Genomic DNA, 13,642 nt, shown 5'->3' with positions numbered 1-13,642 from the left:
TGGGTGTGCTCGTGATAAGACCGCTTTTGGTAGGGATCTCTCGCAGTAGGAAGCAGTGGGATTTGGCGCATCGGATTCACTCGAGCACAATGTGAAATAAAAAATTAGCTCAGCTGATACGGGTTAGCATGGCATTAGCTGCGGATGGGATCTGCAGCTGCAATCTATTTGATCTCGGTGGAATTCTTTCTGAAGTTCGTCTTCATGCAGAAGGAGGAGCGTGTGAGGTTTAGAGATCACAGACTCTAATCTACCTCTTTAGGATGCGAGAGAAGCTGAAAGTCTCTGCTGAGAGACAAAGATACGTTTTTTTCCGTCTTCTTTTTTTTTCCTCTGGATTATGACGATGATATCTCCTACTGTGCTGCAGGCATTACATTCTCTCATTTCTGTATTTTTTCAAGCGTTGACTCTCAATGGGATTGCACAGTCATTTGTCCTGTAGAGTGTTCTCCTTATGTATCTTTACTCTCATTCACTGTTTTTATTCTATGGCTGACTAATATTTCTGGTTCAGGCAGAGGTTTCCTCTGGGAGGAAACACCCCCAACCCGCCAAAAACGGCTTCTTGTTTAGGTTAATATTAAATGTGAAACAATACAACTGTCTAAAGCAACCCCAATTTCACTTTATGGGGAGAAAATTTAGCAGCCTATGAAATTCTGAGAGCCTCTCGTTAGCCTCATAAATAATTGTTTTTACTTTCTCTTCTCTCCCCTTTTGAAATGCTCCTTTATGGCTTGTTATCAGGAACCGGGATACCAGACACAGGTGAGAAGTGGTGATTTACACCTCCTTTATATACCTGCACAAATGTGTGTCGAGGGAATAGACAGTTGCAAAACGCCCCGCAGAGCTTTAACTTTGTTTGTTTGCCTCCTTTTAAATTGCATTGACCCAGCTTCACCTGGAACACGCATGCGGGTTCTGCACACGCTACGAACGCAGTTAGATCTATGAATGTCTCATTTAAATTTCACTTGGTGATATTAAAATTTGTATGCTGGACCGCAGCCAAAATGTCAAGGATTTCATTTTTTTTAGAGGATTACTGAAAGTCTGTTTGGTGGATGCCTCGGTTCATTCATTTCCCGAGCCAGACCAAAAGGCCCGAGGCCGGGAGTGGCCTCAACGTCGCCCCGGTCTCAAGCCTCTGTGATGCTGTGAGCTGTTTGACAGAAGATTAGACAGATGTTATAGGGTTTCTGTGTGTGCACGTGTGTTGTGATGTTTGCATCTGTGCGTGCACCACTATCGTGGGTTGTATCGAGCCGATTGTGTGCGTATGCGTGTTTGTGCTTGTGGGTATTTGTGGAAGAGCAAGAGAGGGTTCATCCAATTTCAAAAACCCTGACTATTTTTCACGATACTGTGCCAAAATCTGAAACCGTGCAGAACTGATAATATGATTGTGATGTACTTTGTGGGTGGGTAGGAACAAATGTCAAAAATATATATAATATATAAATATGCAAACCGTTGGTAATTTTCTACTGTAAAGCCATGTAGCCAGTGCTTCTCATCTGGAGCCGCTTTACCTCAGTGGGGTACTTCTGCGTTTGGCATGTGGAGAGATTGTTGAGTAGCTCCAGAAATTTAAATAAAAAGAAACAGGAGAAGCAGACAAGCTGGCACAAGTGAGGTAGAGAAGGAAAGGAGGCAGTGGAGGTGTGTTGCCTTGAGATCGGCCAATCTGCTGGGATTGTAGCTGAACTCAACTTTGTGACCCACCTGAATTTACAGTATGCTCTGTTAAGCTGAAATAGATGCCAAAAAATGAATAAATAGCTGTCTTTGTTAGGCATTTAGCCATAAGTAGCTGAATTTCAGACTGCTTAAAAATAATAGCTGAAGAAGAAAGCTTAATGTGTAATGGATAAACGGTCTTAGATGATTAAAGTACTTGGGCTATTGTTATAGCATAAATGCAGATTTTTAAAAAAAATCAGCTAAAACTTTGCTTGAAAGAATCCACTAATATATATTATTAACAGAAAATTTGATCCCAGCCTGAAATAAATTCAAATGAACGCATTTACAAGATCATGGGTTGTGTTAGTGAAGGAGTATTTGAGTAAATCTGGCTAGCGTGTCAGATAAAACGCAATAACGAGATTTGGAGCCTATACTGCACGAGCTGGATTCTTCTGAAGGCACTTCGGGTGGTGTTTCCTTACCCTGGAGGCTTCTCTTTTAGCTTCTGCTCCCTTCTTTTCCTCCACAGCAGCTTTTTACTGTTAGCAGCATGTTAGAGTTTCTCCTTTATTCTGTGCTATTGTTCTCCCAAGTCAAATACATTAATTATTCATCCATATTCAGCTTTCAAAGCTTTTCACTATGCATTCTTCCCAGCAAAGTGCCGATCAGCCAAAAGGGCTTCAAAACAAGGTGCTCTCTGAGGGGAAGACGGTATGGGAAGTGCTCAACATGAAACCACCGTCTATTCTTTCCCCCCCTTTAAGAGTCGGTGCGAGGAGTTAAGCAAATAGGGGAGGAAGTCCTCGACAGTATTATCTGAGAGCCCAGACGGTCGATTTAGGAACAGCTAGATCACTGTGTCTATCAACTCTGATCACTGTTTTGTTATTGCGTGCGGTGGGAATGAGCAAGGCTGGAGTGGGATTGTTTGTGCTCCGGTTGTTATTGTTTATTTTCCTTCCACTGGAGGAAAGCATTTGGAGCTATGAGCATCTAATTGAGGAAAAGATAGGTGAAGCGATTTGTAATCAGTTATATACAGCACGCGATGCTCACGCTAGCTTCAAGAGGCCCGGCAAATACGATGCACCGTACGCCGAGCAGTGGCACATTTTGAAACTCGGTGAATATAACTCTCTTAGGATCGAGTTTAAATTATGTATGTGCAGTTCAGCGCTGAGCTCTGTAAACAGTTATGCACTTAATGGACTAGATGACTGACAGCAAGCCTGCCGTTGTTGCTGTTTTTGTTTTTTTCTCTCTTCTGGGCATTGAGAAGGTTCAGTAAGGAAGTATTCTTCTTTAAAAGAAAAGGATATTTAGGGTACAAAGGCTGTCCAAAGCAAACTGGAAATCATAAGGACACGCTGGCTACAAAAAAAAGAAGAAATGAAAAGGGTTGCGAGCGTGATAACAGAAATATTTGTTTTGACATTGTATTTTTCCTCGCAGGACATTTTTTTTATTGAATAGCTGCCGAAGAAAGGAGGAAAAAAGAAACCTTTAACAGGGTGTCTTCAAGTTTAATTGGCAGGAAGCCTTTGACCAGACCCAGCTGACATTGGATTTCACGCTACAAAAGTAATTGCCTGGAACTCAGTTAGTTACAGTGTTCAAAGTGTAAAATTTAAATTCCCTCTCACTTTTTTGATCACTGTGTTCAAGTCTTAATAATAATGCAACACAATACAACACAATAGCATGACAGTATCAAAGGTTTTATGTAATTAATGAACTGTGGACTATATGTGGAGAAACAAGTCACATCTTGCCTGCACAGCTGCTTGCCCACACTGTTGGAATTCATCCGACACAAAGGACAGTATGCAGCTTGCAGGAAGCGTAAGGGCGAATAAAGTCAGTTGTGCAAATGTTTGGCTCAGGCTTTGAGGAGTAAAGGACAATTTCTTATAAGCAGTAGGACATGCACATGACACCGCACGGAGGTATTTCTTCCTGTGCAACATGCTGTCTATTTGAGATTCTCAGTGAATCAGTTCCAAGGCTTTTGTCCACTTTTCATCAAGCAACAATAACAACAACAATAACAACGGGCAGTTTTTTGTCCCCATGACTCATTCAGCTGAGGTCAGATTTACCTGGGTTTAATTTTGGACCTTTGTTGCACTCCTTGTTATTGTTCCCTCTTATTTTCTGTTGGGTCAGAGCTTTTTTTTTGATGCCGTACTGCGGTCCATTGAAAGGCCATGAAGTTTACAGAAAAGATGATCCTGTATATACTAGAGTAGCTTTAAGTTGATTAGGCTTCTGGGATATTGATCTGGTCGGTTTAGTAGCAGAGGGGGTTGTTAATCAGTTTCAGCTGCTGTGGTTGATGAAATTAACAACAGGTGCACTAGAGGAGCAACAAGGAGACAACCCCCAAAACAGGAATGGTTTTATACATGTTTCCCATGTCAGTACTCATCTGACGGGTTTTTCTCTAGTTTTGCATTTGAATAGTGTCTGTGTCACCACTGGTAGCATGAGGTGATACCTGGACACTACAGATGTTGCGCAGGTAGTCCAACTCCAGCAGGATGGCACAAAGGTTTGCAGTGTCTCCCTTCAGGGCCGTAGAAGGTCTTTTACCCACTGGTTTTCCCAAGTAGGAACAGGATGAGCACCCCCAGAGCTACAAACTCACCTCCAGTGAGCGAGTCTGGCTAAACAATCAGAAAAAGACTTCATGAGGGTGAAATGAGGGACCAACGCCCTCTAGTGGGTCCTGTGCTTACTGGTTGGCACTGTGGAGCTCGATTGAAATTTGCCATAGAATACCAGAATTGGCAGGTCCACCACTGGTGCTCTGTGCTGTCCCCAGGTTCACCCTGAGTGTGTGTGACAGACATGAAAGGGTCTGGAGAAGCAGTGGAGACATTATGCTGCCTATAACATAGTTTAGCATGATGGTGGGGGGGTCAGTGATGGTCTGGGGAGGCATATCCATGCAGAGACACACAGACTTCTGCAGGCTAGTCAGTGATGCCATTAGCTATCAGGAAGAACTCCTTTGACTTATTGTCAGATTCTACACTGGTTCAGTGGGTCCTGGCTTCTTCCTGGTGCACAATGATGACTGGTCTCATGTGGTGAGAGTATGCAGGCCGTTCCTGGAGGATGAAGGAATTGACTACCCCCATGCTCGCGTGACCTAAATCTAATAGAACACCTCTGTTTCAGTCCATCTGAAGCAGCCAGGAGCTTGGTGATGCCCTGGTCCAGATCTTGGAGGAGATCCCCCCTGACACGATCCATCGTCTCATTAAGAGCATGTCTCTGTGTTGTCAGGCTCGAATTACAAGCACCTGGCACCCATACAAACTACTGAGTACCATTTTGAGTTGCTGCAATGAAAGTTCATCAAAATGAACTATTTATTAAATAGCACAACAACAGTCACCTCGAAGCCTCACCACATCATTTTTTCACTTCGCTTTTTGGGCTGTCTTTGAATTGAGCCCTCTGTAGATTGATGATTTTCATTCCCATCGAACAATGTGACATCCATCCATTCCTACCACATTACCCAGTTCATATCAGTTTTTCCCCCATTGAACTCTGATGTGTTTTCAAAATGTTCCTTTAATTGTTTTAAGCAGTCTGTTTGACATCAGGTGAAATCAAAAGCAAAGATACATACAGGCATAAAATTACAGCTGACGAGTCATTTTCACATTATTGTTTTTGTAACCAAAGTGTCTCAACTCAAAAACATCATACAACGACGCAGCTGTTGGAAAGATTTCCACATGCAAGGATTATGCTGTTCTCCTCCTTATGCAGCCTGCGCATACATTTATACATAAGGCTTCTTATTGCTCCCTGACATGTGGATACAATTCTGCTGACAAATATATATATGTGACACTATAAAATGATAGCAAAAACATCCTTGTGGCTTTATTGTAGGCAGTTGTAGGTTTGCTGTTTTTATACTTAGTATTATACAGGCATGCCATTGAAAACAGGAAAAACAGGCACTGACATCGGCTCTTCTTTACTTCCTTATCAATGAAAGCCAGTTTAAGTTAGCGTAACTGGTGTGGCCCAGCGGCCCAGAGCATGTCACCTCAGTGAAGGAAGAATTAATACATTTCATACTGGAGTTGTTGCTAAAGGGTTTTTTAAAATGGCCTGTGCAAAGTTATTGTAAATTATTGTTAAGTCATTAAAATAAGTACATTTTTTATTTGCTGTCATAAATTTTTATTACAAGTGTCCATCCGCTCATTGGATGGCTCAGTGGTTGTCTTTTAGGCCAGCACACCCTCTTTACTGAACCCAAATCCCAAAAATACAGACTAATTAAAATCCCTGAATGTTAATAGTGGGACTACCTAATAGTGTGACTACTACTTATTTATTATAAATTCATTATATTTTATATTCAGTTATTTTTATTAGTAATGTTAACATTGTTTGATATCCTGGGGGAAAAAAGCAATTTTATTGCCAAATAACTGATTTAATTTAGCTGGAATATTGTTTGACATATGGAAAGAAATTATTTCAACAGTTAGAAATTTTACATTCAAATTTTAATTACATCCTGTTATTGATCACGAGCAGCAGCATAACCAACCATGCCAAACAAGAAGCATTTAATTGTTCCAGATCACAGAAGCAAGGGAAAAAAGTCAGAAGCAGCAACAACAACAACAAAAAAAGAACCCCAGAAGGATTTAAGCTTAACTTTCAAAGCAAATAAGCTAAATTGCTTTAAAGTTGGCGTGAGCCCTGTGCCTGGTGGTTCTTTGCCAGCTTTTTTCTTTTTTCTTTCACTGCGGGTTGCAGAGAAGTTAGTTTTATCCATAGTGCGCCTGAGGCCATCGAGTCCAAGCGATTGCTGTACTTGGACTGCATGTAGAGGAGCTGGCCGAATCTCTGCTCAACGAGATATGTTGTTTGGACAGCAAGAAGAAACAGGCCAGTCGTCTTCCAAAGAACACAGGGCATGCTGACCTTACAGTTCCTTTTATTCACACATTCAAAGGATTTTAGCAAGAACTTTCAGACTGAGCAGCAGTGCAAGCTTGCCGGGCTCAACTGGAACTACGGCAGGCTGCTGACCGAGCTTGTCAGGGGTCTTAGTTTTGGTTTTAGACCAGTGCTATCAGTTTTGTTTTGGGTTTTTTTTGTATTTGTAAATCAGGATCCTGCATCACAGGATGGTGGGAGGTGAAAACCCACACAGTCACAGGAAGAAGCCAAAAGCAAGCCACGAGTGCGAGCCACTTCACCGCCGTGCTGCCCCATCGTTGGTTTCTTCATTCTTATAAGCAGTTCAACCGGATTTTATATGAGGAAAGTACTTTGGTGCTGTTATTGCACTGAACACAGACGTGCGAGTTGTCTGAGAGGATAAGGCCGACGCCCCTGTGACCACAGCTGCTAGTGTTATTAGGAGTTGATTCGTGGGGCTGTAGGCAACCTCCCTGTGTGAGGCTGCAAGAGGAATGCCCAAATTGACCAGAAGAAAAGTTTCACTGATTTAAAAAAAAAAAAAGAAAGAAAAAGGGGAAACTTCAAAACAGAGACAAATTCCAAGAGCTTTCTAAATGATTGTAAGCTCTATTGAAGAAGGCAAAGGGAGGTCCAGCTTTTGGAAGTCAAACATAAAAAAGCCAAACTGGTGTTTAGTTAACTCTGTGAGGTCGACTTTACTCTAGCCCTATTTTTTATTTTGGGAGGATGGGGGATGTTCGTCTGCTCTTCTGAGTTTCCTATTCTTCTCTTTTTAAAAAAAAAAAAAAATAGGCATAGCATTAGAGCATAGCATTAGAGCTAGGGTCGATTAGACCTCAGATAACAGCAAAAAGGGATTCTTGTCCCTCATAAACACGAAGCAATAATTGTAAGTATAATCAAAGGTTTATTAACCAAATTCCAAGAGCTTTCTAAATGATTGTAACGTTAAATGTAACATTTTACATTACACATTTGTTACAAAATTACAAGTAATTAAGTCCATAATGGAATTATACGAATGTATTTACATGAAATTAAATGGTACTGGTTACATGGTTACATACATGTAATCAGATTACTTAAAATCAACATTTTGAGCATGATTTTTTTTTTTTTTTTTTTTTGAGTGCAGGGTTGTAAAATTAAAAAGTGCTGGGAGACTCGCTGTAATGCTGCGAGAACGTCCTTTGAACACATCAAACTAATTACGAGCTTTTTGATACGGCGCACGAGTTCAGTGTTCAGAAGAAAAAAAACGCCGCATTTAAGATGTACTCGCACAAGGTATGACTGCTGTAGCATGATTGTTGTGTGTGTGTCCCCAAAAACCCCTGCTGATTGACTCTCGCATTACTCTTTCCCTCTCTCGCTCTTTCTTTTCGATCACACGTGCTTTCAAATCGTGCTCCTTCAACTGACATTTTAGTCATTCTGTGACTCAATTAGGGAAGGGGTGACACGTTGTCCTCGCACTAGCTTGTTAATTACTTAAGAAAATGTTCACAAAGACATCTGTTGTTGAGAAAGCGTTAGAAATCCATGCGCAGCGTGCGCAAGTCCAAATGAGCTGCACCCAGGTCCAATTCTTCAAGCGAGCCGGGAAAGAGTTTGCTTAATCGCTAATCAGACAAACTGGACTTGGGGGCAAAGGAGCCTGATGCGACGCCTCCTGTAGCTGTGTTTTAGAATCAGCCTGCTTTGCTGGCATTTTAGGCATTTTAGAGCGAGACGCGCTGCCTGGTGTCAGAGAGCTGCGTTTCAGTCGGAGGTCGCGGCTCCTCCGACAGGATGAGAGCCCAAAACACACGTTTAAAAGCACCCAAGAAACACGGGGCCATTTGAAGTGGTCAGCTGTGTAATCTTAATCCAACTGAATATTTATGGAAAGAACTGAGACGCACTGTTGGGATAAAAGCAGCCATAAACCTGAAGGAAGTGCAGTCGTTTTTAGTGAAGTTTTAGAAAATTCAGAGAAGGGCATTTGTTCTACAAACAATAAAAATCATGTCGGGTAAAAGGAAAATATCAGTTTTATTTTTAAGCAAACAAGGTCTCTGATTAGGATGTAAGAGTCATGTAAGTTCAGTTTTACATCATCAGTGTTTTTACGCCTTGTTATTGTTTCTGTGGACAGATCCGCACTAAAAGGAGGAATTACTTATCTCGATGCAGTGTTACGTCTCCGCGAATTTAGTCTGCAGTCTGTTCATTACAAGGATAATGTGTAGCTCGTTACAAAAGAGAGTTATCTCTGGATACAGTGGTGCCACTTTCCTTTTAAACGGGATTTCTGTCCTTATAAAAAAGGGTTTACAGTAGCTCAGGAGGACTTTGTACTGTTTTTCTCAACAGTCTAACTAAATCCACTGGTTGTTTGTTCTTATGCTCTGAAAGGACCCATGTAAATGCTTTTGAAACAAGAGTAAGGAGTGGTTCCATCTGTTCAGCTTTCACTTCATTTTACCGTAGGTAAGCTGTGGCATCTTTACTGCTAGCTTACAGCAGGAAAAAACATCATGATTTGGGTTAAAATCCACTTTCTACAATGATAAATGCATATGTGAAAGCTCCACTCTGGCCCCAAATGTAAAGAAAAAAAAACATGCTGTGCAACATGTTGACATTTTGAATTCATAAGCATATTAAGAATGTCCCTAACATACACAATGCTAAAAATAAGATTATCACTCAGGACTATTCTTCAGCTGCAGTGGCTGTGGCCATCTGTACTATGTAAATTAGAAGGTATTAATCTTGTTGCTTCGGCAGTGTCGCAAATTTACTCCAGGAGTCTCACAGTAATGCTATTCACTGGGATGACCTAATTGCCTCTAAATACCTATATTTCAAGTGACGGTGTTGTCTAGGCAGGAGTATGGAGGTGTAATATAATTTTGCAAAACTAGGCTAGTGTCTCAGTCAATGTCACTTTGAACTGCAGTGTAATAAATACAACACCAGACAAGCAAGAAACAAAAGAAAGTAGCATGTACAGTTTCACTGTACAACCTGTTTCAACTAACTTTGTCCACCTTGTCTCACTAGCACCAGCCCTGCCCACAAGTACTATCTGGCCATGGACCCGAGGGGGGAAGTTCTGTATGTGTCTGACACCAGCAGTCGCAGAGTTTACAGGGTGAGGAACCTCGGGCAGCCAAAAGATCCATCTCGCAATCTGGAGGTAGTTGCTGGGACGGGGGAGCAGTGTCTACCTTTTGACCAGAGCCACTGTGGAGAGGGCAGGAAGGCCACGGAAGCTGCACTCAATAACCCTCGAGGTAGGACAGCCTTCAGCCCTCCAGGTGAATATTTACAGATCTGTTGGTCGGTACACACGGATCAGTTTGGCAATATGTGGTGCATTTAGCTGGAGTCGTTGCCTTTGGCTAGAAAAACAGCCGTAAATATCAGGATTTTGATATTGACGCGGCTTGTTACGCACCCACATTTTATGCGGACTGATTGTGCTTCAGCACATCTCACCGTTCAGTTTCATTCCAGTGCCTTAACTATCAGGATTGAGATCATTATAGGACACAAAGCTTCTATGACAATCTCAAAACGCCACACTGATAACATTGGAACAGTGATACTCTGTGTGCTTTAAACATCTTTGGTTCAATATCCATGTGAGCGAGTGATAGCATCTTTTTAAAATCATAATATTGATAAAAAGGCCTTAGATACTTTATCATGCTTTCATTACTATACTGATAAATCCATTTCAGTCGGATGCTTTTTCACAATATATTGAGTTATTGATTATTTAGATATTATATATTAAGTATGAGTGATGCTGCAGAGCTAAAAAAAAACTATAAAAGCATGTATGCTTAAGAAGAGAGCGTGGTGAGCTCTTGTTATGGAAAGTAAGTGACTCTCAAATCATTGTACCAGCAGGAAGCTGCAGCCACAGTGAAGTGCATGCAAACGGGGCTGATTAACTCACTGAAAACAGCCACAGAACGTTGAAAATTCAGTGTAACAACGATCCCAATGTTGTGCACCGCTGCCTCAGAAAAAGGTCATAAAGACCCGGTTCATGCCATGTTATTATGGTTTCTTTCTGCCTTTCCTCATCACTGTAGAGCTGGCCGGGACAGTAAAGGCTAATTACAAGCTACGAGCACGGCTGGAGTAAAGACAGTGCGGCTATGGGAAGATAACCTGTGCACACATGTAGCAGTGAGCAAGGAAAGAGAGATAGCCCTTTACAAATCTTTACAAATGAATGCAAGCTGCACAGCCAGTGTTAAACATATTCAGTATTATGGACATGGCCATTTGGTTATTGTTTTCTTTATAAATTATTTTTCCCTGCATTTTGTGTACAGGATACATTTTTGGATTTAATGTGCACAGTGAGCTCATGTTCTGTTTGTCAGACGAAGGATAATTATAGTGCAAAGTGATTAACATGACTCTTTAAATTATCCCGCCGACTTCAGAGCACGTTTCAGTCGGGTGTATACTTATTATAATGAAGCGAAAATTAGCCGTGCACCTATTGCAGGAATGACTCATGTTATGTTTTGACCAAAGTGACATTTAAAGCTTTGTTTCTCATATGATTTGTTGAATTAGCACGTGCACCACATGCCCTCAAATATTTAGATAATCCCATGGCATTAAAATTATGTTTAATTGGTTCAAAGCTCCAACTGTTCACTGCCACAAAACACCCCATCACAGTCTCACCAGCAGCCCAGCTACACGGATAGATTGATGGATTCATGCTGGTTGTGCTTTTTCACCACCCTGCCGTCATTATTTTTTATTTTTTTTATGTAAATTGATTTAACCAGGCACCACTATTATATAATGCAGTTGTTATATAGCTCCTGCCATTCATTTGTACGGTGCTAAAACTTGAAAGTTGCCTTTTAAAGTCTTTACCTAATTTACCCTAAAAAATAACAGTAATACTGTTATTTTGCTGGATTAAAAGCAGACTGTCTGCCAGGGTACAGCTAGACCTTTTCCACAGCAGACACTTTGCCATGGCACAGTAGGACCAGCACCGGTGTGACTAATAAACTAATAATCATGGCTGCAGTCCATTGAGGTGCTCTAGTTTCAGGCTCTGGTATTATGTATGCTGACTCACTGTCAGGGCTTACACTTCAATGGAATAAGGCCATTGTTAATGCTGTTCGCTGCACCTGTGCTTTTCTTGCTTTAACAACTCCAAATGTCTCTGTGGTTCAAAACACCCCACAATGTAATGACTGGAAATGGAAAGGGGAAAAAAAAATCTATTCTTCATTCCACGGACTTGTCCACAAAGCCTAATTTAGACGAATTACCAGAAAATATGTCATGAGGATGTGACTTAGAGCATGCTTTCCATCATTTTTTTTGTGCTGACTGCTCACGGTAACACAGTGCACCCTCGAAGCTGCAGTCGGCACACAAACACATGTACTTACTTAGGTTTCAGGTCGGGTTGTGTTCATGGACATTTACTTTGTGTAAGCACCATTTTTTCACCTTTTCTTTTTAAAAAGAAACCATTAAGTTGATGAATTAAGCATAGCCTAAGTAAACTTAAACGTAAACCCAAATTACTATCACACCTGCAAACAAGTTGAAAAAAGAAATCAGGTGTAGGGATACAAACATGTGTGAGAAGTGTGTAAAAATCTTGAGCCACCCCTCGTTTCTTTATATTTTGCTTGTGATGAGCCACAGATAGCAAACTATAAAGCCTTACAGGGTGACTCAAGACTTTTGCACAGTACTGTGTCTTGCATTAAACTTGTATATGTTTAGTTTGAGTGCAAATGTGTGGCAGTATTATGATAAATCAATCAAACATCGATAAGTTTGAATCATGAATTCATTAGAAAGTAAAAAATAAAAGTTTCCAACCTTGAAACGCCAAGTTTATCGTACATGACTTTTTAAGACCTCTACATCATCAGGGGGATTTTTATTTTTCATAAACAACATGTTTACAATCAGACACATGCTGTGCTCATACATGCAAATTTATATTATCAGAAGGTTGAACAAACACCTTTTACAAGGTTAGATTATAAACTATAATAACAGAAAGTTACAAAATTGTAACAAATTTTAGCATTCAATAGATTGTTTATGTGCATTAAATTAAGCAACTTACGAAATGATTAACTTATCTGCGTTTGATTCTCGGCTTTTAGGGAGAATGTTGGCAGTCGTGTCCTTGTATTTCACACAATATGTGTTTCAGATGGTCTCCTTTTGAATATACTTCAGATATTCGCTGCAGAAAATTCTACGCATTATAAACTGAAAGCCTAAATTTACCTATCTCCAAATTGTCCTGGTCTACTCCCTAAAATATTCAGTTTCAAATCCTTCTCTTTATGCACACTGTGGCTGTGGTAACAGTCATAAATTCCTGTGACGCAGAAGCGCTGTACTCTTCTGTCTCTTCTGTAGATTGATTAAATCGCCACGTTATTTTGCTCGTTTCTGGCTACAAGAGAAATATTTTTATCTTGTTCCTAGGGCAAGGGAAGTTTGATCTTTGTTAAAATGACAATAATAGTTCAACTAATAGGGTAAGCATGGCTTCCCCTGGCTTACAGGGGGAGAAAGCACTTGTAGGCATAAACTTAAACCAGAATATGCCTGTCATATTAAGCGTTTCTAATGCACAGAAGTCTGCAGATTTAGTTTTTCATTCCCTCCTAGCTTTAGCCGGGTTCAAGCAATTTAAATTAATGCACATACATTTCAGACATTAAGCCCGGGGTGTTGATTTGAATTGGTTAATCGTTCTGCCCTCACTTATTAGCTGACAGGAGTGGATTCCAGCTTTTCCTACTATTGTCTGCCATTGCACGACTACATTTTAATTCCTTTTGTTCTGTCCTGGCTGTGAGCTGTAGCAAATTTAACTGGTCTTGTCTGACTTTTGTCATCAACCCACAGAATACCTGGGGTTAGGGATTTTTTTTTTTTTCTTTTCTTTTGGTCCCTTACA

General features: G+C 40.7%; 1 protein-coding gene across 1 annotated transcript in view; it reads left to right on the top strand.

The window, feature by feature from the left end:
• tenm1 (teneurin transmembrane protein 1) overlaps positions 1 to 13,642 on the top strand; it is a 191,314-nt gene that overhangs the window by 134,904 nt on the left and 42,768 nt on the right. Inside the window, exons 21-22 of the mRNA XM_026188289.1 lie at positions 751 to 771; positions 9,715 to 9,947. Coding sequence (XP_026044074.1) covers positions 751 to 771; positions 9,715 to 9,947 — 254 coding nt within the window. The remainder of the gene's footprint in view (positions 1 to 750; positions 772 to 9,714; positions 9,948 to 13,642) is intronic.

The sequence above is a fragment of the Astatotilapia calliptera genome, chromosome 2, assembly GCF_900246225.1.
Source record: "Astatotilapia calliptera chromosome 2, fAstCal1.2, whole genome shotgun sequence".
Taxonomy (NCBI): domain Eukaryota; kingdom Metazoa; phylum Chordata; class Actinopteri; order Cichliformes; family Cichlidae; genus Astatotilapia; species Astatotilapia calliptera.
The sequence above is the reverse complement of the archived record's forward strand: the minus strand, read 5'-3'. Positions and strand labels throughout refer to the sequence as shown.